The 25,485-nt window shown below is 50.3% G+C and overlaps 1 protein-coding gene across 2 annotated transcripts in view; it reads right to left on the bottom strand.

Moving 5' to 3' along the window:
• Positions 1 to 25,485, bottom strand: part of vps39 (VPS39 subunit of HOPS complex) — a 233,704-nt gene that overhangs the window by 109,814 nt on the left and 98,405 nt on the right. For both annotated transcript variants that reach the window (XM_072486723.1, XM_072486733.1), the window contains exons 11-12: positions 4,577 to 4,706; positions 4,054 to 4,196 (exon numbers count right to left, since the gene is read on the bottom strand). In XM_072486723.1, the coding sequence (XP_072342824.1) occupies positions 4,054 to 4,196; positions 4,577 to 4,706 (273 nt within the window). The remainder of the gene's footprint in view (positions 1 to 4,053; positions 4,197 to 4,576; positions 4,707 to 25,485) is intronic.

The following is a 25,485-nucleotide window of genomic DNA, read 5'->3' as shown; positions in this document are numbered from 1 at the left end:
AATACATTATTTAATTTATAAGACTATGAGGAAAGGATATTTTGCTCCAGGAGTGTTTCCACACCTAAACAGGGTTATGGTATATTAAGACAAATTTTATCATTAACACATGATTAAGTAACTATCACACAAGAATATAGTTTACAATTACCCATTAAACAATGCTTAACAATAACTTTGAACTGCTATCTTTTATCTTCACTCAAGCAAAACACATCTCAAGTCAAAATTTACATTTAAATACACAGTTAGCCAACCAGGAATACTTGCTGTAAAGAGATGTCTCGGGTAAACCGCTTTGAGACACACAGTATAAAGGTGAGCCAGTTTACAGTGCTGACTTTGTTTGCACTAGAGAGTGCTGAAATTGTGTGTATTAGAGTGTTAAAGTGAGAGTTTGGTGACTGAGGGAGTTAGGTGAGGAGGGAGCAAGGTGCTCCTTTCATTTCATTTCCTACATTTCCTCAAAGAGCGTGAAGGGAGCCGGGAGTTTACAGAGAGTGCAGCTGACTGCGAGCAGAGTCGGAGTGCAGAGTTCCAGTTGGTTCGCAGGGCAGTTACATTCTGGAAGATAAAAGTTGTTTGTTTTTTTAATTTTTAAAATTTTTGTGTTTGTTTGTTTTGTTTTTGGGGGCAGCAAGTTATCTTTGTATCATTTAGCAGAATGACCATATTTAGAGGGTTCACTTGGGAGAATAGCAGCAGTACTTAGAACTACTATGTTGTGGCCATCACAGGGACATGGATTTCACAGGGGTAGGAATGGTTGTTAGATGTCCCGGGGTTTAGATGTTTTCAGAAGAATAGGGAGGGAGGTAAAAGAGGAGAGGGAGTAGCAATATTAATTAGGGAGTGCATTACAGCTGCAGAAAAAGAAGTAGTTGAGGAGGGTTTGTCTACTGAGTCAGTATGGGTGGAAGTCAGAAACAAGTAAGGAGCAGTCACTTTATTGGGAGTTTTCTATAGACCCCCCAATAGCAGCAGAGAGATAGAGGGACAAATTGGGCAGCAAATCTTGGAAAGGTGCAGAAGTAACAGAGTCGTTGTCATGGGTGACTTCAACTTCCCTAATATTGGATAGAGCAGATTTTGTCAGGTGTGTACAGGAAGGTTTCCTGACTCAATATGTAGATAGGCTGACTAGGAGGGAGGCCATATTGGACTTGGTGCTCAGCAACAAACCAGGCCAGGTGTCAGATGTCTCAGCAGGAGAGCATTTCGGTGAGTGACCACAACTCCTTGACCTTTACCAAAGTCATGGAGGGGGATAGGAACAGACAGTATGGGAAGGTATTTAATTTGGGAAAGGGAAATTATACTGCTATTAGACAGGAGCTGAGGAGCATAAAGTGGGAACAATCGTTCTCAGGGAAATTCACAGCAGTAATGTGGGGGTTGTTTAAGGAGCACTTGCTGCGAGTGCTGGATAGTTTTGTCCCACTGAGACGAGGAAGGAATGGTAAGGTAAAGGAGCCTTGGATGACAAGAGAAGTGGAGCTTCTAGTCAAGAGGAAGAAGGAAGCTTACATAAGGTTGAAGAAGCAAGGATCTGGCACGGCTCTAGAGGGTTACAAGGTAGCCAGGAAGGAACTCAAAAATGGACTTAGGAGAGCTAGAAGGGGGCATGAAAAAGCCCTGGTGGGAAGGATTAGGGAAAACCCCAAGGCATTTTACACTTATGTGAGAAATAAGAGGATGATTAGAGTAAGAGTAGGGCCGATCAGGGATAGTGGAGGGAACTTGTGCCTAGAGTCTGAGGAGATGCGGGAAGGCCCTAAATGAATATTTTGCTTCAGTATTCACTGGAGAGGGGGACCTTGTTGCTCATGAGAACAGTGTGAACCAGCTTAATAGACTCGAACAGGTTGATATTAAGAAGGAGGATGTGCTGGAAATTTTTAAAAGCATCAGGATAGATAAGTCCCCTGGGCCTGATGGGAAAATGCCAAGGTTACTACGGGAGCGAGGGAGGAGACTGCTGTGCCGTTGGCGATGATCTTTGCGTCCTCACTCTCCACTGGAGTAGTACCGGATGATTGGAGGGAGATTAATGTTGTTCTGCTGTTCAAGAAAGGGAATAGGGAAATCGCTGGGAATTACAGACCCATCAGTATTGAGTCTGTGGTAAGCAAAATATTGGAAAGAATTCTGAGAGATAGGATTTATGATTATTTAGAAAAACATTGTTTGATTAAAATAGTCAGCATGGCTTTGAGGGGGGCAGGTCATGCCTCACAAGCCGCATTGAATTCTTTGAGGATGTGGCGAAACATTGAAGGTCGGGCAGTGGATGTGATATATATGGATTTCAGTAAGGCATTTGATAAGGTTCCCCATGGTAGGCTCATTCAGAAAGTTAGGGGGCATGGGATACAGGGAAATTTGGCTGTCTGGACACAGAATTGGCTGGCCAAAAGAAGACAGTGAGTGGTAGTGGATGGGAAGTATTCCGCCTGGAGGTCGGTGACCAGTGGTGTCCCGCAGGGATCTGTTCTGGGACATCTGCTCTTTGTGGTTTTTATAAATGACTTGGATGAGGAAGTGGAAGGGTGGGTTAGTAAGTTTGCCGATGACATGAAGGTTGGGGGAGTTGTAGATAGTTGAGGGCTGTTGCAGGTTACAACAGGACATTGACAGGATGCAGAGCTGGGCTGAGAAGTGGCAGATGGAGTTCAACCTAGATAAACATGAAGTGATTCATTTTGGAAGGTCGATTTTGAATTCTGAATACAGGGTTAAAGGCAGGATTCTTGGAAGTGTAGACGAACAGAGGGATCTTGGGGTCCACGGATATAGATCCTTCAAAGTTGCCACCCAGGTTGATAGGGTTGTTAAGAAGGTCTACGGTGTATTGGCTTTCATTAACAGGGGGATTGAGTTTAAGAGCCGCAAGGTTTTGCTGCAGCTTTATAAAACCCTAGTTAGACCACACTTGGAATATTGTGTCCAGTTCTGGTCGCCTTATTATAGGAAGAATGTGGATGCTTTGGAGAGGGTAGAGATTATTTACCAGGATGCTGCCTTGACTGGAGAGCATGTCTTTAAGAAAAAAGGTAACTTGATAGAGGTGAACAAGATGATGAGAGGCCTGGATAAAGTCCTAGAAAGCCAGAGACTTTTCCTCAGGGCGGAAATGGATGTCACGAGGGGGCATAATTTTAAGATGATTGGAGGAAGGTATAGGGGAGATGTCAGAGGTAGGTTCTTTACACAGAGTGGTGGGTGTGTGGAATGCACTGCCAGCAGAGGTGGTGGAGTCTGAATCATTAGGGACATTTAAGCGACCCTTGGACAGGCACATGGGCAGTAGTAAATTGAAGGGGTGTAGATTAGGTTGATCTTAGATTAGGATAAATGGTTGGCACAACATTGTGGGCCGAAGGGCCTGTACTGTGTTGTACTGTTCTATGTTCTATGAGACAGAGATCCTTCAGGTACCAGCTTGCAGATTCTTTCCTGTGTCACATGCCCAATCTAAACAGAATTGAAACTCAACACCTGATTGCTTCAGCCCCTGGCTCCTCCCATTAACTACATCATCTTACCAGTGTCTCTAATTATCTACTCCCCAGCGAACCTTCTTTATATGAACAAAATTCCATTAGCCCAAATTTTACGATGCTTTAATGATCCCTTTTGTAGCCACAAAGCCTGGCCAGGGTTTAATTTTTTTTTACTGCAGCAGTCACATACTAATCCAGATCTTCAAATCTGTCCTGCACCAAATACTTCAATTATATTTACCAACATCGGGTAGCATACCAATCCTTCCACCTATCTCCAGATCCTGGTGCATTTACTCTTAGTTGTATAAACATCCATCTGTACATCCCCACCCCAAACACATTCACTCATACCAGGTAGCTTAATGCCCCAAGTTAATTTATTTATGATAAGTATTGAACAATCCTCCAGCTCCTCTTCAGGAGTATTCAAATCGAGCAAGTCATGAGTACCCAGGCACGCTCATTGACGATATATACAAGCCCTGAAGTTCCTTCTTAGGTGCATTTAAATCAAGTTTGGTCATGATCCCCCATCACGTGCGTTTACCTGTGTCAAGTAGTCTATGAGTGCTAAATGTGCTTTCTCCAGTTCTGCAGTGGATAGTGCAGGAAGAGGATTTGGGTACTGAAGTTGTTTCCTGTAGTCAACTGGCAACAGGTCTGGGTACAGTCCAATCACATGAGTGGGATCTGAAAAATCAAATGCAGTAAAAGCTAATAAAAAGCATGCACTCCAAATTGATTTCAGTTGCAGAAGAAAGACTGTTCATTTCTTTCAGATACCAAAGTATTTAGAATTGAAACCAAAACCACACAGTTTCCAACTCCTAATTTCTTCTTAGGAGCTCCAAACTACAACACTGTCTTACTTTTTCTCTTTTTCCTTCAGCAAAAGTCAAGTTTAGCATCACCAATCAATAATGCATGATTATAGAAAGGGAAGAAAGAATTATAAATATTAATTTTACAACAGCATTAACTCATTATCTTTTCTTTTGGATCTTGATGTGGACAGTGCAGTGTGGACCTTGGAGATCAGCAACCATTTAAAAACATAGCCATGTTCTCACCTGTGCCGAGTTTAGCGAAAACCTGCATGGAGTCATCAAAGCGCTTTTGGCAGAACAGATTGAAAGCAAACAGGTTTTGGATATGGTGAATCTGCTGCCACTTATCACTGTCCGAGTCATCCTTCATTTTCTGAAAGACAAACAGCAACTCTTTAGATAAATACTCAGATGGGCAGGTTGTCACCACTTTAAAAAAAAAATTAGCCAATTATTACAAGACACCCAGCTCAAAAGGGAAAAAAAAATCAACCTAATTAAGAGTACTTTGGATTGGAAAGAGTAAATGCAGGGCTTGGCCATCCTTTGTTGACATCTCACAAACTCTTAACTTGCCTCAGGTGCTGTCTACATCCTGCCCCACATTAAGCCCTACCCCTGCATGACAAGTCTACCAGAGAAAATCGAACAATTATTTTCTACCAAACATTACACAGCGGGAGACAGAGTACTGGTACATTCTGAAGAGCATATCTCCATGGACATCGGGTCACAATAGAGCTAATACAGGCTCTGAGAAATGAACTCAGCGAAATTAGCGCAAGAAAAATAACAATTATGAAGAAAATGATAGCACTAGAATAACAAACTCCCAGGACCAGATGGTTTCAATCCCAGGCTAGAAATGAAAGGGGTGAGAATGTTGCAGTTCTTCTAATTATAATCTTCAGAAGTTTCTCAATTCAGAAACTGCTCCACTAGATTGAAAAATTGTGCATGTCTCTCTGCTTTTAAGAAAAGTGACCAGAGGGGGCGGCACGGTGTTGCAGTGGTTAGCACTGCTGCCACACGGCGCAGAGGACCCGGGTTTGATCCCGGATCACTGTCTGTTTAGAGTTTGCACATTCTCCCAGTGTCTGCGTGCGTTTCACCCCCACAACCCAAAGATGTGCAGGGTATGTGAATTGGCCATATCTTTTCATTAAAACAGTAAAAAATATATACAAGGCCAAACGGTACAAACACTAATTTTGTGTTGGAGATACAGGGTACCCTCCCCTCAGTACCAATGTACGGGGAGGGGGTGGGTGAATACTCTGATTATTAAAACAGTTCATAACACATTTCTACAAAAAAAACAAATGGTACAAGCACTAAACTTGGCGCTGGAGAGACCAGATACCCTCGCCTCTGTACCAACAGAAGGGAAGGGAAGGAGTCGGGGTGTTGGTGGAGGGGGGCCCAATTGGACACTGCCTGAACTATCTACGGAGGCGGAAAAACAAAAGAACCTTCAATTATGATGTGCCAGATTACGGGAGTTCCCCAGAGGGAGTGGGGGGCCCAATTGGACACTGCCTGAACTATCTACGGAGGCGGAAAAACAAAAGAACCTTCAATTATGATGTGCCAGATTACGGGAGTTCCCCAGAGGGAGTGAGAGGCGACACTGTCAGGCACGAGTGAGCCCTGCACCCCGCTACAGAGCGCCTCATGTGCACCCTGCGCTCCCGACACTGGGCGGTTGACAGCTTTCGGACAGTCGCCCTCCAGGCACGAATCCTCCCTCACACTGAGTGCGACACGGGCCCACCAACCAACCCAGGGGCTGCCTCGATTCCGCCACCGGGATCGTCGACAGGCGGGATCTCCTCAGGCTCCTCCCAGGGTCCCGGGCCAGTGGGAGGAAATTGCCCCTTAATTGGAAAAAGGAATTGGGTACTTTAAATTAAAAGAGAAGAAAGAAAAGTGACAGAGGGAAAATAAGAAATTATGGCCCAATTAACCTAACAGGCATGTTGCAAAATTGCTAGAGTCTATAATGGGGCAGTCTATACCGTGGGCAGCACGGTAGTATTGTGGATAGCACAATTGCTTCACAGCTCCAGTGTCCCCGGTTCGATTCTGGCTTGGGTCACTGTCTGTGCGGAGTCTGCACATCCTCCCCGTGTGTGCGTGGGTTTCCTCCGGGTGCTCTGGTTTCCTCCCACAGTCCAAAGATGTGTAGGTTAGGTGGATTGGCCATGATAAATTGCCCTTAGTGTCCAAAATTGCCCTTAGTGTTGGGTGGAGTTACTGGGTTATGGGGATAGGGTGGAGGTGTTGACCTTGGGTAGGGTGCTCTTTCCAAGAGCCGGTGCAGACTCGATGGGCCGAATGGCCTCCTTCTGCACTGTAAATTCTATGATAATTAAAGATGGGCAGCGGAATTCTCTGCGCTGGAAACAAAGTGCCGATGCCAGGACTGAATCGGTGGTGTTCCACAACAGCAAATTTTGCACAGTTGCTATATAAATCCACCGACCGTTCAGGGACCAGCACCGGCGCCACGTGGAATACGACCGGTTCCAATGAAAAATACTGTCTGATTTGCAGGATTGGCATTCGAGAGGCTTACAAGCTGCAGCCGCATACAAACACTCCACTCCCCACACACCACCCCAGCCAATAAGATGACAACAAGGAAAGCAGCACTGCGGTTGAGCGAAGCCGAACTGGAGACCCTACTAGATGCAGTGGAGGAGAGATGGGTCACCATGTACCCAGGGGTGGGGAGGCCCCCGCCGTCGTGCACCGGGCCCGGCCTTAAGTGGCAGAGGTTGTGAGTGCCGAGGGCAAAACCGCTAGGTCCGGCCAGCAGTGCAGGACGAAACTGCACAACCTCCTCAGGGCAGCCAGGGTGAGTAAGCACCACTGTGCCCCTGGCATTAACCCGCACCTCACACACCTGTACACACTCTCTCCACGCCCCCCCCCCCCCCCCCAACCACATGGCGACTGAATCCCGCTTCCTGCACTCATGCCCAAGACGGACAGACACGCACGCCTCACCGCAGCAGGCCCTGGATTTGAGTAGCATAGCCCAGGGAGCAGGCAGTCGCCGAGGCAGAGGTCAGCATCGGGTGAGACCCCGCTGACTTGGAGTTCCCTGTGGCATGTGTCACAAGCCCATCCCCCACACTGTCCCCTCCAGAGCCCCCAGATCCGCCCCCACTGCCCCCTCCAGCCCCCTCCCCACTGACTTCTCCAGCCTCACACTACCCCATCCAGAACGCCCCGGCCCCACCCCCCACCACTCCAACCCGTAGTCCAATCATGCATCTCGTCTCGAGTCTCGCAGGATCACCTAGCAATGATGTGGGCCCTTCTGGTGCCCCCGGCCCCGAGCCCAACCACAATTCCAACCACAGGAGAAGAGCGGCGAGGAGGAGGACTCCTCAGACAGGATCCCTTGACTGGCAGCCGGACATACCCCGGAGCACCACTCCGGGAACAACATAAACATTCCGTCACAACTGTCTCCAACATGCTCCACCATCCCAGAGACACTCACTTCGGTTGGGCAATTTAGTGAAGAGACTCCAGGGACACCAGCTGGTGTGCACCACACACATCACGATACAGCAGATAGAGGTAGGAACCCCCGAGGGGGAAGACGGTCAGATGGCAGCCTGACCCCAGGGACTGTCCGGATGGGTTTCGAGCTCTGGAAAAGGCGGTCCCATCTATTGTGGCAATGCAGTCTCAGAGGCAGGGACTACATGTGGGGGTGTCGGCAACCATCCAGCACCTGTAGGTGCAGTTGGAGGAGTCGAACCATCTGCACGAGCAGATAGTGTCGACCATGCGTGCCATCCGGGTCAACACCACACCCTGGTGGCATCCGCAGTGGAGGCCTTGAGGGCGAAGGTTTCATCCATGGATCCAGATGTCCATGGCCTGGAGCACTCTGTGCAGACAATGAATGAAGCCCAGGACAGGGCTGCCCTCTCACAGGCAGCCATATGCCAGGGCCAACTGGCGGTCCTGAGCATGGCCCAGTAACAGTGGGCCATGGAAGAGGGCGTCGGCAGCATTGCCCTGACACTGGCGAAGTGGCACAGACCCAGCGGGAGGTGACGTAGTCACTGAGCGAGGTGGAACACTCCGTGCTCCATGGCCACGAGCATCGAGACCCTGGTCGGGGTGGGTGTGGGTCTCCAGGACTGGCAACACCATGTGGCAGGGGAGCCTCAAGGGTTAGCTCCGCTCGCAATCCCCTCCCATGGAGTAGCATGGGGGACCATCAGGCACCCTGAGGGTGGAGGTGGTGATGAGGCCCATTCTGGTGACTCCCACAGGGGAGGTGCTGGAACAGCACAGCGCCTCGGACTCCCCCCTCCTGACCCTGGTGCATTGGTGAACAGCGGGCAGAGCAGGGTGGGGCCAAGCCACATAGGACACTCGAGCAGCCGCCGGGCCCATCCAGGCCCAGTCGCCACAGAAGACGGCTGCCATAGGAGACCCAGGTCACAGTGCGGTTATTGGATTTACTAATTATTTGGGGGTCCTTTAAGAAATCAACCAAACACTTCAGGTTGTGGCTATGCGGAGCTAAGTCGCATGTTCGGCAGCTCCCGCAAAAAATTGACTTTTGGGCTCTTTTCAGGGCCCCCCAACGGCATTTTTCCGCCATTTCCCGCTGTGGGAAGGAGAGTACAATAGCTCCCCGACAGTATATGGCGTTTACCAGGAGCGGGGCGACTAAAAAAAGTGGTGGTCGACCCGAAGAAGGTGCGAGGGAAGAAGAACAAAATGGCGGCGGGCGGGGACCAGGCAGCGTGGATGCAGTGGGCGCAGGAGCAACAGGAGGTTATCCAGCGCTGCTTTAGGGAGATTAAAGCAGACCTCCTTGAGCCGATGAAGGCTTTTATCGATAAGCTGCTGGAGACCCAGCCGACCCAGGGAGTGGCGATCCGCGAGGCCCGACAAAAGATCTCCGACAATGAGGACGAGATCCTAGGCTTGGCTGTAAAAGTGCTCCACAAGGCACGAGGCGCTCCACAAGAAATGGCAGGAGCGGTTCGAGGAGATGGAGAATTGGTCGAGGCGGAAGAACTTGCGGATTCTGGGCCTCCCGGAGGGGCCGGACGTGGGGGCCTATGTGGTCACCATGTTGAACTCACTAATGGGAGCGGGGTCCTTCCAAGGACCCCTGGAGCTGGAAGGGGCCCATAGAGTGCTGGCGAGGAGGCCCAAGGCTAACGAGCCTCTGCGGGCGGTGATGGTGCGGTTTCATCGATTCGCTGATCGGGAGTGTGTGCTCAGGTGGGCCAAGAAGGAGAGGAGCAGCAGGTGGAAGAACGCGGAGGTTCGAATATACCAGGACTGGAGTGCGGAGGTGGCGAAGAGGGGGGCCGGGTACAACCGAGCGAAGGCGGTGCTGCATAGGAAGGGGGTGAAGTTTGGCATGTTGCAGCCGGCGCGACTGTGGGTCACCTACAAGGACCGGCACCAATATTTTGAGTCTCCGGAGGAGGCGTGGACCTTTGTTCAGGCCGAGAAGTTGGACACAGATTGAGGGTCGGGATGGGCGTTTGCGGTTGATATGTTACCTTTTGAGGGGGGGTCCTTTGCTCGTTTTTTTTTTTTCTTTTTGGTTGGTGAGGGTGGTTAGGGCGGGTTGGTCGGGGGGGGGGCTCTTGGAGGGGGGGTAAGCAAATGGAACAGGGGTGGATGGCCGGCAGTGTGATGGGGCCCTGCGGGGGAGGGGGAGGCCTGAGTCGGGGGTGAGGGAACTGGGCCTGTAAAAGGAGCTGCATCAGAGGTGGCGGGGCCCGGTAGGTGGTAAGCGCGGGTATTTTCTCCGCAATGAAGACTGTAGGGGGCGGGGAAGCGAGGGTTGTTTCCCGCGATTGGGATGGAAGGGGGAGGTGGAGAGCCTGCAGATGGGGAATGGAAGAGGAGGGTGTGTCACACAATGGGAGGAGTCGAAGGAGGCGGGAGTGGCCGGGGTCAGCAGGAGTCAGCTGACTTGCGGAAGTGCAATTGGGGGAGGGGGGGGGGGGAGAAGAGTAACGCAGCTAGGAGGGGTCCTAGCCTGGGGGGGGGGGGAGAAATAGAGTTGCTGCTGCTGTGGTCAAGGGGGAGCTGGAGCGAGTGGGGGGGGGGGTTCGAGACGGGGGTCTGCCGCAGTGGGGAACGGGCCGGGCGTGAGGTGTGGGCGCTTGGCTGGTTGAGGAGGGGTTATGGCTAGTCGGTGGGGGAGGGGGGCGAGTAGCCCCCTGATCCGGCTGATAACCTGGAACGTAAGGGGACTGAACGGGCCGGTCAAGCGGGCCCGCGTACCTGAAGGGGCTGAAGGCGGATGTGGTCATGCTCCAGGAGACATACCTGAAGGTGGTAGACCAGGTAAGATTGAGGAAAGGGTGGGTAGGTCAGGTGTTTCATTCGGGGCTGGATGCCAAAAACGGAGGCGTGGCGATCTTGGTGGGAAAGATGGTGTCGTTCGAGGCGTCGAGCATTGTGGCAGACAACGGCGGTAGGTACGTAATGGTTAGTGGTAAGCTGCAGGGAGAGAGGGTGGTACTGGTCAATGTGTATGCCCTAAACTGGGACGATGTGGGTTTTATGCGGCGCATGTTGGGTCGGATCCCAGATATGGAAGTGGGGGATAATGGGGGGAGACTTTAACATGGTGTTGCATCCGGCACTAGATCGCTTTAGGTCTAGGACGGGGAGAAGAGGGACCAGCGCCCGTTGCGGCGTTTGGAGGTGGGGCTGCTGGCGGACGAGGTGGTGAGTGAGCGCGCCCGAGGAAGCATAGAGAGGTACCTGGAGGCCAACGATAACGAGGTGGTCCGAGTGGGGATGGTATGGGAGGCGCTGAAGGCGGTGGTTAGGGGAGAGCTGATCTCCATTAGGGTCCACAAGGAGAGGAGGGAGCAGAGGGAGAGGCTGGTGGGGCAGATGGTGAGGGCGGAGGTGCCTGAGGAAGGACTGTTGAGGAAGAGGCACAGCCTCCAGGCCGAATTCGATCTGGTGACCACCAGGAAGGCGGAGGTGCAGTGGAGAAAGGCCCAGGGGAGATTTATGAGTATGGGGAAAAGGCTAGCCGGATGCTGGCGCATCAGCTCCGGAAGCGGGACGCAGCTAGGGAGATCGGAAGAGTTAAGGACAGGGGAGGGAGTGTGGTGCGGAGTGGGGTTGGCATCAATGGGGTCTTCAGGGACTTTTACGAGGAACTGTATTGGTCCGAGCCCCCACGGGAGGGAGGGAGGGATGGGCCGCTTTCTGGACCAATTGAGGTTTCCGAAGGTGGAGGAGGGACTGGTGGCGGGATTGGGGGCCCCAATTGGGCTGGAGGAGTTGATCATAAGACCATAAGACATAGGAGTGGAAGGAAGGCCATTCGGCCCATCGAGTCCACTCCACCATTCAATCATGGCTGATTTCAACTCCATTTACCCGCTCTCTCTCCATAGCCCTTAATTCCTCGAGAAATCAAGAATTTATCAACTTCTGTCTTAAAGACACTCAACGTTCCGGCCTCCACCGCCCTCTGTGGCAATGAATTCCACAGACCCACCACTCTCTGGCTGAAGAAGTTTCTCCTCATCTCTGTTCTAAAGTGACTCCCTTTTATTCTAAGGCTGTGCCCCCGGGTCCTAGTCTCCCCTGCTAATGGAAACAACTTCCCTACATCCACCCTATCTAAGCCATTCATTATCTTGTAAGTTTCTATTAGATCTCCCCTCAACCTCCTAAACTCCAGTGAATATAATCCCAGGATCCTCAGACGTTCATCGTATGTTAGGCCTACCATTCCTGGGATCATCCGTGTGAATCTCCGCTGGACCCGCTCCAGTGCCAGTATGTCCTTCCTGAGGTGTGGGGCCCAAAATTGCTCACAGTATTCCAAATGGGGCCTAACTAATGCTTTATAAAGCTTCAGAAGTACATCCCTGCTTTTATATTCCAAGCCTCTTGAGATGAATGACAACATGATCAAAGGGATAGGGAGCATGCAGGCGGAGAAGGCACCGGGGCCGGACGATTTCCCGGTCGAATTTTATTAAAAATATATGGACTGGTTGGGCCTGTTGCTAGTTAGGACCTTTAATGAGGCAAGGGAGGTGGGGGGCTTTGCCCCTGACGATGTTCCGGGCACTGATCTCCTTGATCCTGAAGTGGGACAAGGATCCCCTGCAGTGTGGGTCTTACAGGCCGATTTCGCTGCTGAACGTAGATGCCAAGGTGCTGGCGAAGGTCTTAGCCACGAGGATTGAGGATCGTGTGCCGCAGGTCATCCACGAAGACCAGACGGGGCTCGTGAAGGGGAGGCAGTTGAACGCGAGTGTGCGGAGGCTTCTGAACGTTATCATGATGCCGGCGAGGGAGGGGGAGGTGGAGATAGTGGTGGCGATGGACGCTGAGAAAGCCTTCGATAGGGTAGAGTGGGGGTACCTGTGGGAGGTGAAGAGGTTTGGGTTTGGGGAGGGGTTTGTCAGGTGGGTCAGGCTGTTGTAAGAGGTCCCGATGACGAGTGTGGCCACGAACCCGAGGAGGTTGGAGTACTTTTGGTTGCACCGAGGGACGAGGTAGGGGTGTCCCCTGTCCCCCCGTGCTCTTCGCACTGGCGATTGAACCTCTGGCTATGGCACTGAGGGAGTCGAGGAACTGGAGGGGGTTGGTGCGGGGTGGGGAGGAGCATAGGGTGTCGCTCTATGCGGACGACTATGTGGCGGATCCAGTGGGGGGGAATGCCGGAGGTAGTGAGGATCCTCAGGGAATTCGGGGATTTCTCAGGGTACAAGCTCAACATGGGGAAGAGCGAGCTGTTAGTGGTTCACCCAGGGGACCAGGAGAGGGGGATTGGTGAGCTCCCACTAACAAGCGTGGAGAGGAGCTTCAGGTATTTGGGGATCCAGGTGGCCAGGAGCTGGGGGGCCCTGCATAGGCTTAATTTCACAAGGCTGGTGGAGCAAATGGAGGAGGAGTTCAAGAGGTGGGATGCGTTGCCGCTGTCCTTGGCGGATAGGGTGCAGTCAGTCAAAATGACGGTGCTCCCAAGGTTTTTGTTCCTGTTCCAGTGCCTCCCCTCGTTTATCCCGAAGGCGTTTTTTAGGCGGGTCAACAGGAGCATAATGGGGAGTTGTGTGGGAGCAAGGGACTCAGAGGGTGAGAAGGGTGTTCCTGGAGCGGTGTAGGGATGGGGGGGGCTGGCACTGCCCAACCTCTGTGGGTACTACTGGGCCGCCAATGCGACGATGGTGCACAAGTGGGTGATGGAGGGGGAGGGGGCTGCATGGAAGAGGCTGGAGACGGCGTCCTGTGTGGGTATGAGTCTGGGGGCGCTGGCAATGGCGCCGCTGCCGCTCCCTCCAAGGAGGTACACCACGAGACCGGTAGTGGCGGCTGCACTCAAAATCTGGGGGCAGTGGAGGTGGCACAGGGGGGAAGTTGGGGCCTCGGTGTGGACCCGAATACGGGGGGGAACCACCGGTTCGTCCTAGGGAGAACAGATGGACGATTTTCGGGGTGCCACAGGGCAGTGATACGAAGGTTGGGAGACCTGTTTGTGGATTGGAAGTTCGCGAGCCTGGGTGAGCTGGAGGAGAAGCATGGGCTCCCCCTTACAGGCAAGGGCGTTTGCCAGGCGGCAGGTGGTGGAATTCCCACGGCTGCTGCCATGCACAGTACAGGACAGGGTGCTCTCGGGGAGGTGGTTGGGAGTGGGGAAGATCTCGGAAACTTACCAGTTGATGCAGGAGGAGGAGGCGGCCTCGGTGGTGGAGGTGAAAGGCAAGTGGGAGGAGGAGTTGGGAGAGGAGATCGAGGAAGGGACGTGGGCAGATGCCCTAGGGAGGGTGAACTCTTCATCTTCGTGCACGAGGCTCAGCCTCATACAGTTTAAGGTGCTACACAGGGCATACATGACCGGGACAAGGATGAGCTGGTTTTTTGGGGATGAGGACAGGTGTGTTAGGAGCCGGAAGTGCAGGAGGTGAAAGATTCTGGCCTTTGCGTCCCTGGTAGCCCAGCGGAGGATTCTTCTTCAGTGGAAAGACGCGAGGCCCCCAAGCGTGGAATCCTGGATCAACGATATGGCGGGGTTTATTAAGTTGGAGAGGGTGAAATTCGCCTCGAGAGGGTTGGTACAAGGGTTCTTCAAACGGTGGCAACCGTTCTTAAACTTCCTGGCAGAACGGTAGAACGGGGGGGGGGGGGTTACTGAGTCTGCAGAAGTATGATCAACTTATAAAAATGAGTGAACTATTAAAACCTGACCATTGATCGACTGACTGTCTATAGATACTGTTTCAAAAGATGTACTGTATAAGCATACTTAAAGAAGAGGTACAAAGGCACATTCAGCAGATTTGCAACAAAACTAGTAACAATAGTACGACAGGCCAGACATGACGCAAGACTTTGACCATGGGATAAAATACTGTGCTGGGTCATGGAAATAAAAATGAATTTGGAGTAAGTGATTATGTCTAATTAACCATCACCTGTTAACTGATTCATGCGTTTTGGAACAAATCGGGGGGGGGGGGGGGGGGGGGGGGGGGCGCGGGGGTGGATGCCCCATAAGAGTAAATAAGGGGCTAAACCGTAGATAAGGACTTCCTTAAGAATATGATCGTATGATTATTAGGATAATTCAAGCCTTCCAAAATTCTTTTTTTTTTTTTAATGTTTTATTCTCCTCCTTTTTCACGTTTTCTCCCACATTTACATCCATCAACAATAAACAATAATCAGCAAGATATGTCAATCCCCATAATAACAACGATCCCATCTAACCACCAACCCCCAAACCTCAACCCGCATGTTTACATAAACAAATGGCAAAAAGGAATCAGGGATTACCGGTAGTCACCCTTAATCTTACACTGCTCCCCCGCACCCCCACCCCACCCCAAGTCTCCAGCACCTCCAGTCTACTGCCTCTTGTAAAACTCCTCCTTCCCCCCAACTTTCCACCCCGGCTACACCACTCGGACCCTGTTCTGCCAGTCTCCGATGGCCGCAGCACCTCTCCCCACCTCACTCCCATTCATTGGCCGGCTTAAACCGGCCAGCGTGGAGTCCCCCGCCCAGGTCCCTTTCCCACTTGCCCGGCTCTAGGAAAGCCCAAAGATCCCCTTTTAGCACACAAACCCCGCCAATCCACCTACACCCCAAAGAACCCTCATTTTGAGTGAAAGTCCCGTCCCTTCCCTTGTCCAAATATATACCACATTGGCTCCTTTAGTCTCTACACCCGCGCGCAGTGATACAAAAAAGAAGAAAATACAGTCATGAGGTTACATCGGCACGTGGCCATTCCTCAATTTGTCAGTTCTGCCACAGTCCTTCTGCCTTCCCAAACTCCTCCGCTGCTTCCGCCGTTCCAAAATAAAAGTCCGAGCTTGTAAGTCACCCTCAGCTTCGCTGGATATACAATGCCGCACTGTACCTTGCTAATGCACAGTGCCCTCTTCACCCGGTTGAAGGCAGCCCGCCTCCTCGCCAGCTCCAACGTAAAGTCCTGGTATACACGTATACCAGCTCCAGCCCACTGCACCACCCGCTTCTGCTTGGCCCAGCATAGGACCTTCTCCTTCACTCTGTACCTACGGAAGCACAGAATCACTACCCTTGGCGGCTCACTCGCCTTTGGTACAGGCCTCCACGACTGATGAGCCCGATCCAGTTCATATTGGGAGGGATCCTCCCCCCTCCCCCAATAGTTCCGCCAGCATCGTGGCAAAATACTCAGATGGCCTCGGTCCTTCAAATCCTTCGGGCAGCCCCACAATCCTCAAATTCTGTCGCCTGGATCTGTTTTCCAGGTCTTCCATTTTTCCTCGCAGATCCTTGTTAGTATCCATCACCTTCCGCATCTCTTTCCCCATCGAGGCAAGTTGATCACCGTGCTGCAATAACGTCTCCTCCACTTCCTTCAGCGCCTCCCCTTGCTCTCGCACCTCTGCCACTGCGCTCGCCACCTCCATCCTCACCGGGGAAACAGCCTCAAAGAACAAAGAAATGTACAGCACAGGAACAGGCCCTTCGGCCCTCCAAGCCCGTGCCGACCATGCTGCCCGACTAAACTACAATCTTCTACACTTCCTGGGTCCGTATCCCTCTATTCCCATCCTATTCATGTATTTGTCAAGATGCCCCTTAAATGTCAATATCGTCCCTGCTTCCACCACCTCCTCCGGTAGCGAGTTCCAGGCACCCACTACCCTCTGTGTAAAAAAAACTTGCCTCATACATCTACTCTAAACCTTGCCCCTCTCACCTTAAACCTATGCCCCCTAGTAATTGACCCCTCTACCCTGGGGAAAAGCCTCTGACTATCCACTCTGTCTATGCCCCTCATAATTTTGTAGACCTCTATCAGGTCTCCCCTCAATCTCCTTCGTTCCAGTGAGAACAAACCGAGTTTATTCAACCGCTCCTCATAGCTAATGCCCTCCATACCAGGCAACATTCTGGTAAATCTCTTCTGCACCCTCTCTAAAGCCTCCACATCCTTCTGGTAGTGTGGCGACCAGAATTGAACACTATACTCCAAGTGTGGCCTAAGGTTCTATACAGCTGCAACATGACTTGCCAATTCTTATACTCAATGCCCCGGCCAATGAAGGCAAGCATGCCGTATGCCTTCTTGACTACCTTCTCCACCTGTGTTGCCCCTTTCAATGACCTGTGGACCTGTACTCCTAGATCTCTTTGACTTTCAATACTCTTGAGGGTTCTACCATTCACTGTATATTCCCTACCTGCATTAGACCTTCCAAAATGCATTACCTCACATTTGTCCAGATTAAACTCCATCTGCCATCTCTCCGCCCAAGTCTCCAAACAATCTAAATCCTGCTGTATCCTCTGACAGTCCTCATCGCTATCCACAATTCCACCAACCTTTGTGTCATCTGCAAACTTACTAATCAGACCAGTTACATTTTCCTCCAAATCATTTATATATACTACAAAGAGCAACGGTCCCAGCACAGATCCCTGCGGAACACCACTGGTCACAGCCCTCCAATTAGAAAAGCATCCTTCCCATTGCTACTCTCTGCCTTCTATGACCTAGCCAGTTCTGTATCCACCTTGCCAGCTCACCCCTGATCCCGTGTGACTTCACCTTTTGTACTATTCTACCATGAGGGACCTTGTCAAAGGCCTTACTGAAGTCCATATAGACAACATCCACTGCCCTACCTGCATCAATCATCTTAGTGACCTCCTCGAAAAACTCTATCAAGTTAGTGAGACACGACCTCCCCTTCACAAAACCATGCTGCCTCTCACTAATACGTCCATTTGCTTCCAAATGGGAGTAGATCCTGTCTCGAAGAATTCGAAGAAGCCTCCTCCACCAGCACACTCAACCTCCCTCATCTCCTTCCTCACCGTCTCCATGCATTTTGCAATCTGCGCCAACTGCTTTTCAAATTCTGCTACCATCACCGTAGTTATTTCTTCAGCCGTAAGCAGTGCGGCCTTCCCTGGTGCTCCAGCCTCCATTTTCCTTGGTGACCTTTCCACTCCCTGACGGACCTTCAGCTGTTATTTTTTCGGCCGTTTTTTTGCTCGCCCTCGACATTTTTCTTTGTGTTTTTTTTTTCCTCCTGTGTCTTCACTGTGCCTCCTCCGTGCCTTCTCCTGCTTCTGCCGCCTCCGTGGACCCTGGGACCGGGCTTAAAGCCCCGAAAATGCCGTTCCTGAACGGGAGCCCTCCATTGTGCGGCCGCCTGCCGCCCGCCGTCACCGGAAGTGAGCCTTCCAAAATTCTTGAAGCATCCGTAGAAATTATTTCTTAAGTATTTTCTTTTACCTTTTCCTTATGTTAAAATTTCAAAGACTTTTTGCTGTAGTGTGACAAGTTAATGTATTATTTTGATCTAAGTTTAGATTCAGTTTTTATGCAAGTGTATTAAGTAAATCTTTGAAAAATAAAGGGTGTTTTGGATATCTCTTCAACCGGACTGAGTACCAGGGGCGGGATTCTCCGCCAGCGTGATTCTCCTTTTTGCCGGTGCCCGGGGGTTTCCCATACTGCATGGGGCTGCCCCACAATGGGAAACACCATTGACCGGCCGGCGTAATGGAGAATCCCGCCGGCAGGTCGGGGCAGAAATGTGGCGCGGCGAGGCGGAGAATCCAGCCCCTTATTTTTGTATGAAAAATAAGATCTTACAGCGGGAATTGCAGCAGGCCACCTCCACTCCTGATGTACTGCTTAGGGATCCACCTAAGCGTAGCGTTAGGGCCCGCAAGGCCTGAAAAGTAGACACCAATTATGTTGGCACGGGTGCAAGGCACAGTATAATGTTAGGGGCTAGGGCACAAACCGCTAATATTTGTTCACATTGAGCACAATGTTCTGACCTGCCTTGGTGCTCTATCAGAGGGGTGTGGTATGAAGGATAGGCTAGTCTGGCCACGCGGGGGGCAACGTTGTCTGTGGGCTTGGACCAGGGACTGCAATTCAGCCAGTGCTCACCGTTCCAGTATGTGGTCTGCTTCCTTATGCGCTTTTGAACATCTGGACCACCGTTTCTGCCAGGCCGCTAGATGAAGGATGGTATGGGACGCTTCTGATGTGCCAGATGCCATTCCATTTAGCGAATGTGGCAAACATCTTGCTCGTGAACGGCATCCCGTTGTCCGTCACCAAGACTTCAGAGATCCCACGGGTACTGAAAGAGCACCTAGCTCTCGACAGTGGTCCATGACATTGTCACGGCCATTTTGTAAATGTCAAGCCATTTTGAGTTGGTGTCCACGATAATGAGGAACATGGACCCCATGAAAGGCCCTGCGAAGTCTGTGTGCAGTCTGACCCATGGATGTCCTGGCCATTCCCAGGGATGAAGGGAGTTTGAATATCAACCATTCAATTCACCACTATTTTCTTTCTGCTCCTTGGACAATTTTATACTGATTATGCAGTGCCCCTTTAAACTAATGGATCTCAATTGTGTTATGTATGTTACATGGCACTTTTGAAACATCATTTGGAAGTCAATATACACATCAACTGCACTACTTTTATCAATCCACTGTTATTTCATTGAAGAACCCGATCACATTTGCTAGACAGGATTTGCCTTGAACAAATCACTTATTGGCCCATAATTTTTCAAATGCCAAATAGTCTCCAGATTATGGTCTCTAGGTTTCTCACCATTGACATTAGGCCTTGAACAAATCCTTACTATTTATTACTTATTGGCCCATACTTTTTCAAATGGCAAATAATTGTGCTTCAGATTATTATCTCTAGATTTCTTACCATTGACATTAGGCCGAGAGGCCTTAGCTACCAGGTTTAAACTTCATGCCTTTTATGAACATGGATGTAACATTTGCAACCCATCTGTCACCACAGCATACCTTCATATCCAAGGAGGATTGAAAAGCAAAAGCCTTGGCTATTTCCATGCCACTTGCTCGACATTCTAGAATGCAATCAGTCCAGACTGTTGCCAGCATCTTACGTCCCACTGTTTCCTCGGTTTTTATCCAATCAAATATTTTTTAATCCTCCTCCTTTACTGTGATATTGGCAGCAATCATTTCTTTTGAAAATTGCGATTAATGTAGGAATTTCAGGTTAATAGTCTGGGATTGTATGTGACTGCTGCAGCCATTTTTTAAAATCCTGGTTTGAAAAGCAGCAGACACGTTTTGGAGACAGATGTGCAATTAAAGCATTGTAAAGGATCATAATTCATTCCAACCAGGGATATTGTTCGCTGAAGTTGGGTGAACCAAATTTGTTTATATTAAAGAGGGTTCGCCAGAGAGTAGATAATTAGAGACATTGATTTATGTCCACTGAATCATCCCTAAAGTCCGCTTTCGGGCACGTTTGACAAGGTTATTCTTGACGGCTGCAGCACTGAGATTCACCATGCTATTCACCGGCAGTTTGCCGGTGCCACACTTTAGCAGATTTCCTGTACTGGCAAAATTGGCTCCTCGCAGATCGGGGCGCCATTTTGATATGCTGCCTCGATCTCTGCATCCCACTTCACCTGTTCCCCTGGAAACCCCCTCTCATGGACAAGGCCCCCTCCCCAGGCCCCAACCCATGGCAGTGCAAACCGGACACCCCGACAGTGCCAACCAGGCAGGCTGGCAGTGCCAACCAGGAAGGCTGGCAGTGCCAACCAGGAAGGCTGGCAGTGCCAGGTGACTACCCTGCCCTGTGAGTCTCCCCCAGAGGTGCCATCATGCCTGGTCCATATTTGTGAAAACCAGTGCTAAATGGCACTTGGTTGAAGCCTCGCAGGCACGGCCGTTGTCACCCGGGTGCCAGGTGAATGCACCTTTGGGTATTTAAATGAGCCTAATAACTCATTTAAATATGCTGATCTGGATCACAGCCAGCGAGGACGTGATCCAGATTACGCTGGGCGAACTAGTTAGGTGACTCTCATTCGGCCCAGTGCCTGACGGGGAGCCAGATTTGGGGCTCTCTCGGGAATCACCCGCTATGCCTGGTTCTATGCCAAGTACAACGCAGTAGCTTTATCGCCACGCCCATTTGTTTAGTTTTAGTGAGATGTAGTTAATAGGAGGAGTCAGGGACTGAAGCAATTTCTGGGGTTTGAGTTCAGTTTTGATCTGTTTGTGTAGCAGCTGCTCTCTTAGTAGTTAGTTCAAAATTGTGTTGCCTGCGAACAGAACAGAGGTTTCTGAAAACGCTGGCAGTTTAAACAGTAGTTTGAGATTGGCAAGAATCTGCAAGCGGATTCCTGGACGATCTCTCTCTTATCCAAGACATCTCTTCATAGCAAGTATTCCAGAGTCTGCAAACAACATTTAAAACTGGATTTGGACCAGTGATGGTTTTTTTTGAGTGGAGATAAAGACAGCAGCTAGAATTCTTTCCTTGTATTATTAAGCATTGTTTAACTTGTAAATTGAAAGCTACTGTCTTCCTGATGTTAAAAGTTAGTAATACTGTGTTAGTAATAAAATTTGTTTTAATATACCACATCCCAATTTGTGCTTGAAATCACTCCTGGAGCAAAGTATCCTTTCCTCACAGTCTTAGAAATTAAATTAAATATTGGGGTATCCTGGAAACTGTTGGGGTCTGGTCCGGGATTATAATAAAATTGGGTGGCTCTTTACCAGGATGTAAAAGAATAATTCCTTGCTTGGTGTGGGTTATTGAACTTAAAGGAGTGAATGTGTGTGGAGCTGGTTCTTTCTTTTCGTTCAGGTGTTACAAGTTAAATAGGGAGTGACTTAGGAAATGGCACTGTCATTTGCAAAGATTTTCCTGGGTGTGGGAGAGGTCACTTGGGTCGACACCTCCTCCACGATAGCCCTCAATATCCTGCAATGCTGCGTACTACTATATCCCACCCCCCCCCACACACACACACGCACCCACCCCCCCGCACACACGCACCCACCCCCCCCACCCCCCGCGCGCGCACACACACCTCAAACTCCCACTACAAACTTGCTGATGACAAACTCCATCGACAAGCTTGCTGATGACACGACCGTAGTGGGTCAGATCTCAACCAACTATGAGTCAGATTACAGGAAGGAGATAGAGAACCTTGTGGCAATGACAACAATATCTCCCTCAATGTCAGCAAAACTAAGGAGCTGGTCACCGACCTCAGAAAGCAAAGTGCCGAGCTGGAGATGGTTGACAGTTCCAAATTCCTGGGTGTACATATCACCAACAATCTGTCCTGACCCACCCGTGTCAACGCTACAACCACGAAAGCACAACAGCGCCTATACTTCCTCAGGAAATTTGGCATGTCCACATTGACTCCGACCAATTTTTACAGATGCACCATGGAAAGCATCCTATCTGGCTGCATCACAGCTTCATATGCCAACTGCTTGGCCCAAGACCATGAAAAATTAGAGAGTCGTGAACACAGCCCAGTCCATCATGCGAATCTGCCTCTCACCCTCAAACTCAGTCTACACCTCCCACTGCCTTGGGAAAGTGGGCAGCATATTCAAAGATCCCTCCCACCCAGGTTATTCTCTCTACCAACCTCTTACCTCGGGCAGAAGATACAAAAGTCTGAGAACATGCACTAACAGATTCAAAACAGCTTCTTCTCCGCTGAATGGAAACTCCTGTATGGACTGAACTGATCTCACAACGCATCTTCTCTACTGTTGTAGCATCCATATGCTTCACCCAATGTCTATGTATTTACATTGTATATTTATTGTATGTCCTATGTTTTACATGATGTGGAGAAGCCAGCGTTGGACTGGGGTGGGCACAGTAAGAAGTCATCAAACACCAGGTTAAAGTCCAACAGGCTTGTTTCGAATCACGAGCTTTTGGAGCGCAGCTCCTTTCTCAGATGAATCACCTGAGGAAGGGGCGCAGCTCCAAAAGCTAGTGATTCAAAACAAACCTGTTGGACTTTAACCTGGTGTTGGAAGACTTCTTACTATGTTTGGCATGTATGTAATGATCTGCCCGTACTGTACACAGATCAATACTTTTCACTACACCTTGGTATACATGACAATAAATCTAAATCTAAACAAAGAGATTTAAATTGCTAACTTTGGATGGTTCTATCAGTTTAACCCTTAGTTTTTATAGGAACAAAAGTAACTTGGAGTAACTATTTTAAGCACCGAAATGGAGCCTCACACGGAACATTCCCCAACACCCCAGAACCACCTCAACTAAACATCCCACCTGGTATTCTCCAACACCCACCTGCATGGGATCCCCCTCTCGCAACCCCTCAACTTAACATGTTGGAAATAAATCCTTATCGGGTGAGAATGGCCCCAAAAAATTGTACTGTCCGATTGTTAAAAGTCTCCAATCCAACCACCATGGACCTTGTCTCGTGAGTTCATCTTGCTCACTTTCACCTAGCTTTAGTTTTAGTTTTTTAGTTCTAGTAATGAATATATCAATTAAGATTTTCTGTGTTTCAAACTTGGGAATGTATTTTAGCGCATCATCCCAAGCATGCCTCCCCACAAACCTGAATGGCAAGCCTGACCCAAACAATACCCATCCCTCTGCACAGGACCCAAACAGGATCCCCCCTGCCCCTCAACTCTTCTCATACCAGACCCAAACGATTGCCACTCCAAGGAAGTTACAGGCCATTGTGTATCCTTTCTATTAACTGGAAGTTTGCATGTATACAGGGTTTTACATGGCTCTACAGGGATTGTAACAATATTAAACACCCGTTTATGAAACCAACAACACATTTGCCGATTGATGGTTTTTCCCAATTGCACTTTCTAAAAATCTTATTTGCATCCTGAGACTTCAGTTCTTTCACTCAATTAAAACAAAACGTGCTCGGGGGACTTCTGGTGATGGTGGGCGGGAGGCAGCCGCACAATGGAGGGCTCCCGTTCAGGAACTGCATTTTCGGGGCTGTAAGCCCGGTCCCATGGTCCACGGAGGTGGCAAAAGCAGGGAGAAGGCACAGCGAAGGCACAGTAAAGGAAAATGTTGAGGGTGAGCAAAACAAAGGCCATTAAAAAAAACAGCTGAAGGTCCATCGGGGAGTGGAAAGGTCACCGCGGAGTCACCAAGGAAAATGGAGGCTGGAGCACCAGGGGAGGCCACATTGCTTACGGCTGAAGAAATAACTAAGGTGATGGCTGCAGAATTCGACAGACAGTTTACAAAATACATGGAGACAATGAGGAAGGAGATGAGGGAGGTTTTGAGTGTGCTGGTGGAGGAGGCGATTTCCCCAGTGACGACGGCGGTGGCGAGCGCAGTGGCAGAGGTGCGGGAGCAAGTGGAGGCGCTGAAGGAAGTGGAGGAGACATTATTGCAGCACGGTGATCAACTTACCTCGATGGGGAAGAAGATGCGGAAGGTGATGGAGATTAACAAGGATCTGCAAGGATAAATGGAAGACCTGGAAAACAGATCCAGGCGACAGAATTTGAGGATTGTGGGGCTGCCCGAAGGATTTGAAGGACCGAGGCCATCTCAGTATTTTGCCACGATGCTGGCGGAACTATTGGGGGAGGGGGGAGGATCCCTCCCAATATGAATTGGATCGGGCTCATCAGTCGTGGAGGCCTGTACCAAAGGCGAGTGGTTTCTGGGGAGTGATTCTGTGCTTCCGTAGGTACAGAGTGAAGGAGAAGGTCCTATGCTGGGCCAAGCAGAAGCGGGTGGTGCAGTGGGCTGGAGCTGGTATACGTGTATACCAGGACTTTACGTTGGAGCTGGCGAGGAGGCGGGCTGCCTTCAACCGGGTGAAGAGGGCATTGTGCATTAGCAAGGTACAGTGCGGCATTGTATATCCAGCGAAGCTGAGGGTGACTTACAAGCTCATGGACTTTTATTTTGGAACGGCGGAAGAGTTTGGGAAGGCAGAAGGACTGTGGCAGAACTGAGAAATTGGGAAATGGCCATGTGCCGATGTAACCTCATGACTATATTTTCATCTTTTTTGTTTCACTGCGTGTGGGTGTGGGCTAAAGGAGCCAATGTTGTATACATTTGGACAAGGGAAGTGATGGGAGTTTCACTTGAAATGAGGGCTCTCTGGGGTGTAGGTGGATATGCGGGGTTTGCGTGCTAAAAGGGGATTTCTGGGCTTTCCTGGGGCCGGGCGAGGGTGAAAGGGACCCGGGCGGGGGCCTCCACGCTGGCCAGTTTAAGCCGGCCAGTGAACGGGAGTGAGGTGGTGGGGGGGGGGGGGGGGGGGGGGGGCTGCTGCCATCGGATCCTGGCAGAACGGGGTCCGAGTGGTCTAGCCGGGATGGAATGTTGGGGGGGAAGGAACCGAGGTTGGGGGGGGGGGGGGGGGGGGGGGGGGGGGGGGGGGGGGGGAGTTTTACAAGAGGCAATGGATGGGAGGAGTTGGGGGGGGGGGGGGGTTTACAACTCTTGGGTATCATGTACGGTACTCTTTCAGAGGTTGGATGGCGTTGAGTGTAGGGGATGTGGGGGGTGGACTCTATCGGTTAATGGTGACCAAGGGCGGTCCCGGACTCCTTTTTCTCTTTTGTTTTTATTGTTAAGGGTTCCTTTGTTTTTTGTTTCCACTGTGGGAGGGTTTGTTTTATTGGATGCATATATTGACAGGTGGGCTGTTGTTTGGGGTGGTGGGAGGATGGGATTGTTGTTATTGTTAAGGGGATTGATTTTGTATTTGTTACCGTTTACTATCTGTGGGTGGGGTGTAAATTTTGAAGGA

This window comes from Scyliorhinus torazame, chromosome 2 (genome assembly GCF_047496885.1).
Source record: "Scyliorhinus torazame isolate Kashiwa2021f chromosome 2, sScyTor2.1, whole genome shotgun sequence".
NCBI lineage: Eukaryota > Metazoa > Chordata > Chondrichthyes > Carcharhiniformes > Scyliorhinidae > Scyliorhinus > Scyliorhinus torazame.
This window is presented reverse-complemented; position numbering and strand designations above follow the sequence as displayed.